Source organism: Pelecanus crispus, chromosome 2 (assembly GCF_030463565.1).
Source record: "Pelecanus crispus isolate bPelCri1 chromosome 2, bPelCri1.pri, whole genome shotgun sequence".
Classification (NCBI taxonomy): Eukaryota; Metazoa; Chordata; class Aves; order Pelecaniformes; family Pelecanidae; genus Pelecanus; species Pelecanus crispus.
This window is the reverse complement of record NC_134644.1, coordinates 166,773,726-166,780,298: the sequence shown is the minus strand read 5'-3', so window position 1 is coordinate 166,780,298 and position 6,573 is coordinate 166,773,726. Positions and strand designations below refer to the sequence as shown.

The window sequence follows — 6,573 nt, the reverse complement described above, 5'->3', positions numbered from 1 at the left end:
TGAGGCTGGTAAAGAGGAAAAATGAGGAGATTGGAAAAGTGGGAAGAAAGGGGATCTAAAGGGTAGCTAATCATAGGATCATGGATATTTAGGGTCCATGTCAGCCAGCCCTGCACCTGATTGCAGTAGTTTTCAGTAGGGCAATAAATCTGCTCTTTCCACCATTGGCTGACCTGTTTCCATGGCCAGGAGGGACTTGGTGTCTTCCCTTGCGTTGGGTGGGGGAAGCCTGGGAGCTCTTCTCCTGACACCTACCAGGGAATGCCTAAAGGGGACACCTAACATATCTGCCCTCCACAGCCTCCTGCAGGATATGGAGGCAATCCACACCAGTGATCCAATCTTCTACGTCAAAATTGCACTGGTAAATAAAGGAATTAATCAAAAGATTAAGTCCAAATGATTTAAAGCAAGTCCATAATCACCGAGACTACTTTTTTCTAATCATTGTATTGAAAGATGAAGTAAGTTATAAAAAGTCCCCATGACAGCTTTGCACTGATTTTGTACAATCTTTTTTCAGATCTGTTCCAAACAAAATCTATTATAGGGCAGACATAGGAAACTCAAAAGCATTTTGCTGTGGTGCACATCTTCTTGTAGAGAGAGTTTCATACAGCACACTTCTCTGCATGCTAAGAAACAGTATCATTTTTTTATGCATGACAAAGACCCAAACATGGAGCGCAAAACTAACTTTTGCAGGAAAGCTGTATTGCTTCATGGAATTTTCCCTCAGGAAAGCTATATCTGGTATATAGTCTCAGTTTCATGATTCTTGGTCTGTGTGCACCTCCGTTTTTTACAGTAAAATTAAAAGTACACAATGATTTTGGTGTCTTGGAACAAAAACGAGACGCATCCCTTTACAGGAGGTCTAGGTGAGAAATCTGAGTAAACCAACAGTTGCATTCTGCTTCACTTCATTTAGAAAAAAAAATAAAGTCTATTTTTAAGCCACTGCTATCACTGCTTGCTTTTTATTTTACCAGTGTATTTCACTAGAAAACTAAATCCACTGTGATGCTTTAAGGATAAATACTTAACATTACTTTGAAATAAGTGGAGATCCTTTGTCAAGACAGTGGTCTGCACAGTCCCAGGAAGAAAACTGTTGTTACAAACACTAGATTAGTGAGAAGAATTGAGGTACCTGCCTGCTCATCGCACTTGCCACTGTTTTCCATTATTCAATGTCCTGCTGTAGGAGAAAGGAGGAGTTCAAACTGTATTTTATAAAAGAAAAGATGTAATGTGGAACTAATCTCCAGAAATAACGATAAGCAAAGAGGTCCTTGCATTTCCCTTTCATCAGTTGCTCAACTGGTAAATTGCGCTGTATCCTGTTACAGCTTTCACAGCGCCCCATCCTAAGCCATGTCAGTAAAGGGTTTATGACTTCAGAGAAAGAGTAGGATGAAACTGTACTTTGAGAGAAAAGGGCTCGCTCTACTAGCAAATTAGCTGCTATGCCAATAGCTGAGTAAAAATCTAGGAAGAGTGTGAGGAATTATCTGAGAATGACAAAGAACCAACTACTGAACAGCAATTTTCAACAACTTCCCTTGCCTTCCCCACTAAAATGATGCAATCAAAATAATCTTATTGAGAGGTGGGGATGCAAAAGGCAAGTTACGTTTCCTGGAGCAAAGGCACGCTGAAGAAAAAACAAGTAGTGAATGGAGATGTCATTATTTTCAAGGCAAGATTTTATTTAATTGGGCCCTAGGTTTCCCAGACCAAGAATTTTGTTCCTCTGTTCACTGTTCCAAGTCAACATTGCTAGCAGAGAGATCATTTTGTCCAAGTACAGTTTCTACTGGATATATGAAGCTCCACTGAAGATTAAGGCTCATTTCAGAGCACACTACTCTCATCTGAGGCTGTAAAGATCAATGGCAGTATCGATACTGACAAAACTGATCTCAAAGTCCTGAGATTTGACATGGGAAGGGCTATAAAAATGTGGATCACTTGGAGTGACTGTGAAAATGGTCCGAGCTGACAGCAAACAAGCCTGTGGGTAACCGGATTTTTACTCTCTCTCTGAAACTTGCTTTTTCTTTTAAATGAGATCTGTCATGAGATCAGATAAAAAGATTGGATACTTTAAACATGCGGATGTTTGGCTCATCAGTTTTAGAGTCTAAAAACTGCTGATCAACAACCGTATTTATGGAATGGAAACTAACCTGTTGCACCTATAAGTTACGAAACAAGACTATTTATATAATACACAAAAAACCACAGTGATGAAAAACAGATTCTTATTATGACTAAATCAATCACCAAAGAGCATCTCTCTTACATCCTTGTGAAGCACCCAGCTCCCGGAGATAGCAGTCACAGGTGAGATGAAAAATAACTGTAGCAATAACAGCCCTATTAGTGCTGCCAAGGTATGGATGCACCCACACACTGCAACATCCTCACGTCTGTAACAACATCCTTTCACAATGAAGTTGAAGTGGCAGGAATGGGACTTACCATCAACAACACCCTCCTGAAGAGGTCCATATCCGCTGTCTCTGTGAGCAGGTGAATGCTGGTAATATCTGCCCCGCCGCGGTCAGCTCCTAAAGAAACCCGTCTTGGATCTCCTCCAAAGCTAGCAATGTTCTGCTGCACCCACTTCAAAGCTGCCAGTTGATCCAAAAGGCCGGCATTTCCACTCACCTCAGGAGAACCTGTTGTGGAAAATAAATATATAGGTCTGAAAAGAAATAAAACTATAAATATTTGAAGTTTTGATTAAATGTTACAATTTTAGCACCATTTGCAGCTGAACTTTGGCAAAACTGATACCAGAGTTTAAAAGTCTGCATTTGTCTCTTCCAAGGTCATCACTTTACAGATTGACTCCATTTCAGTTTTTACCACTCCACCAGGCATCCCTGGAGGTGTCTGTCCTGATGACAGAAAAATAACAACCAACATCTAAGCTTCATTCGGACACCTCAAGGCAGGAGACTTGAATCCAGGCTCAAGTATCCATAAATTCAGGCCATGAGATTCTTTTTCTACATAAGTAGCTTGATCTTAAAATGAATTAAAAGTAAACAAGAAATCAGTGTGTTTGCCAAATCCTCAAGTTGGAAGGGACCCATAAGGATCATCAACTGTTTCCCTGGTGTACACCTAATTCTGTTTGTTTCCTACATCCCTTTTACACTTACCCTGTCTGACCAATCATTTAAGTCGCATCATCTTGCATTTCTTTACACATGTACAGATATTATTTTATAATTTATAATATCTCCATATGTATCCTTTGAGATTGACCTGTGTCTAACTGATAGAGATCTGATTTATATGTATTCATATTTTTGCTCCCATGAAAACAAAAGAAAAATAATTATGCTTAGGTATCACCACTGAAAATACTACTTTCTTTTCAACACCAACGAGTGGTAAACTGGTACTTTGATTAATAAGAAACTAATGCTGAAAGTATCTAATGATGCAAACCCCTAGGCAAGCTTAATTTTATATCCATAAAGGCAGAAATTTATTATTACACAGTCCGTAAGAAAGGATTAGAAGAAATAGATTATTCACTGTCTACTTCTTTTTAATCCACACTGAGCCATTCATTTTTAATTATTTTAAATTCTCCACATTTAAGACTTGGAAAAAAGAATCAAGGCAAGATGGAAAAGACAGAAATAGAAATAGACCTGAAACTATTTGTTTCTTCCATTGCCAAGACCAAATAGTACAATTTTAAAGTAAGGGTAGGCTCAGGAAGTAGTGAATCAAAGTGAACAGATAATGGAATAAAAACCTGCCACTCTGTAGACAGGTAGCCCAGTCTCAGGCAAAGAGCAATTGAAAGCATACGTCCTGTAGTAGATATCCATATGCCTACCATAATGAATTACTGAGATATCATAGAGACCGATTTAAGCAGCAGAATAAAATATAAAGGAGACCAGATTATTGATAGCCTTGCAGATCTTACAGATACCCGCATCACAATAGCCATCACTATAAGTGCTTTTTCAGTAGGACTAAATGGCCCCAGAAACTACAACCTTCCACCTATAGCCATAGTTTCAGATGATCAGGCTGAGCCACACCAGTGATGCAGTGGAGGAAAAACTTCCCCTATGTTAGTTACTAGGGTTTTTTTTACTTTGCTCTGCACATCACAACCAGTTCCAAATTGCTGTGGTCCCCGCGTGGTGTAAACCTGTGCTGAGGATGATGGTGAAAGGGTTTTCCCCAACTGTAGATGCTCTGGAAGCATTTCACTTGTGCTGAGCAACATGAGTAGAGCCTGACAGTCTTCTCTTAAAAACATCACTGCTTTGGCCAGCTCTGAAGGAGCAAATAAAATATGTCTTTCCTGAGATACTGCAGGACTTTGTGAAAGAAATGGAAGCGTTCAAAAAACGGGTAGACATGGCACTTTGGAACATGGTTTAGTCTAGTCCACCCTTAATTGCTTTAGTGTGGACTTGGTAATGTTAGGTTAATGGTTGGACTGGATGATCTTAAAGGTCTTTTCCAACCTAAACGATTCTATGATTCTGTGATTCTCAACCGAGCAATGAACCCAGTCTATGCTGTTAAAAAGGAAACCTCATTTCAAGAGTTTGCTGCATGCCTTGTGAGACCTCCCCAGAGGAAGTGAAATCTGTGTAAATGTTTTAGCCACCCAATGTGCCTCACTACCAGTATACTAAACAGCAAGACTGTGGAGGGAAATATAACCAGTTCCCCACAGCCAGGTTGTGAAATCTACCACACTGCAGAATAGATGCATGCACAGACATTCACGGTAATTAGACCAAAAGAAACGTGTCTGCCAGGAGTCTTTCCTACTGCCTTTTTGCAAGAAAAGATCACATTCCTGAGGACCACAGGAGAATGAAAAGAAACCAGTGTTCAGAAGGAAGCAAACAAGGACATACATATGCATTTCTGTTATTACTAAACTGGAGAATAACAATAGTGCTAAATTTAAGCATGAAAATCATCCTGGTTTATATGACTTCATGGACTCTTAAAAAAATCAGGCCTAAAAACATGGCTGTCTTCTCCATACTCTTGACATCCATATCACTGGCAAGTCACCTTAACTTTCCTGGGTGCAAAGCAAGAGGTGAAGGCGCTAGTAAGAATGTGCATCACTTTTTGCAACATTAATGGATTATAACATCCTTTATACTCAGAAGAATAAGAGCTCTTTGCTTGCAAAAGCCCTGCCAATGAGAGACCAAACCGACTGCAGAACTAACAATAAAAAAAACAAACAAAAAGAAGGAAATCTGTTGTTTTAACTATGCTTCAGCCCCCAGATCTCCACTTAACTCCTTCATTTCTAGTTTTGCAATTTATAACAAGTCAACATGAGAGGACTCAGCACTTTGCTTAGTTGGACAATGAAATTGATATTGCTCACAAGGTCATAACTTTTCTTTGTAACTTCAGGGCCTTCTAACAGTCCTGCTGCAGTGTCCTCCCCTACAATCCTAAGGGTGAGCTCCTGCCCTCTTTCAAACTGATGGCAAAACTTCCAAAGGACCAGCATTTGTCCAAGTCTTTCAGTAAGAATGGAAACATCCCTTGATTATCATTAAGGATTTGGTTTGAATCTTGAGAAAAACCCTTATAGTATTTGACCCAGCTTGATAAGCTTCACTGAAAATCCCCAGTGGATACTAGTCATGTACAGAAGGAGTCAGAGGTACTCCACCAACCTGTGGTGGACCAAAGAACAGATCTTGCAGTGGAAGCATTGTTCCCCAGAATGGGTATGACTGAAAATCCATGCTGACAGGGAGCCTGGTACAATCCTGCCACATCTGATGACTGGAGGCTTGCCAATGTGATGCCCATCTACAAGAAGGGCCAGAAGGAGGACCCGGAAAACTACAGGCCTGTCAGCCAGACCTCGGCGCCGGGAAAGATTATGGAACGGTTCATATCAAGTGAACTCAACAGGCAAGTGCAGATCAACCAGGGGATCAGGCCCAGCCAGCATGGGTTCATGAAAGGCAGGTCCTGCTTGACCAACCTGATCTCCTTTTATGACCTGGTGACCCACCTGGTGGATGAGGGAAAGGCTGTGGATGTCATTTACCTGGACTTCAGCAAAGCTTTTGACACCGTCTCCCACAATACTATCCTAGGGAAGCTGGCAGCTCATGGCTTGGACGGGCGTAGTCTTCGCTGGGTAAAAAACTGGTTGGGTGGCCGAGCCCAGAGAGTAGTGGTAAATGGAGTTAAGTCCAGCTGGCAGCCAGTCATGAGTGGTGTTCCCCAGGGCTCTGTTTTGGGGCCAGCCTTGTTCAATATCTTTATCAATGATCTGGATGAGGGGATTGAGTGCACCCTCAGTAAGTTTGCAGACGACACCAAAGTGGGTGGGAGTGTCAATCTGCTGGAGGGTAGGATGGCTCTGCAGAGGGACCTGGACAGGCTGGACCGATGGGCTGAGGGCAACTGTATGAGGTTTAACAAGGCCAAGTGCCGGGTCCTGCACTTGGGTCACAACAACCCCATGCAACACTACAGGCTTGGGGAAGAGTGGCTGGAAAGCTGCCTGGCTGAAAAGGACCTGGGGGT

At 41.5% G+C, this 6,573-nt stretch overlaps 1 protein-coding gene across 1 annotated transcript in view; it reads right to left on the bottom strand.

Annotated features, from left to right (window-relative positions):
- The window catches only part of TG (thyroglobulin), a 167,469-nt gene that overhangs the window by 68,785 nt on the left and 92,111 nt on the right, over positions 1–6,573 (bottom strand). Inside the window, exon 41 of the mRNA XM_075705217.1 lies at positions 2,488–2,687. Within this exon, the coding sequence (XP_075561332.1) occupies positions 2,488–2,687 (200 nt within the window). The remainder of the gene's footprint in view (positions 1–2,487; positions 2,688–6,573) is intronic.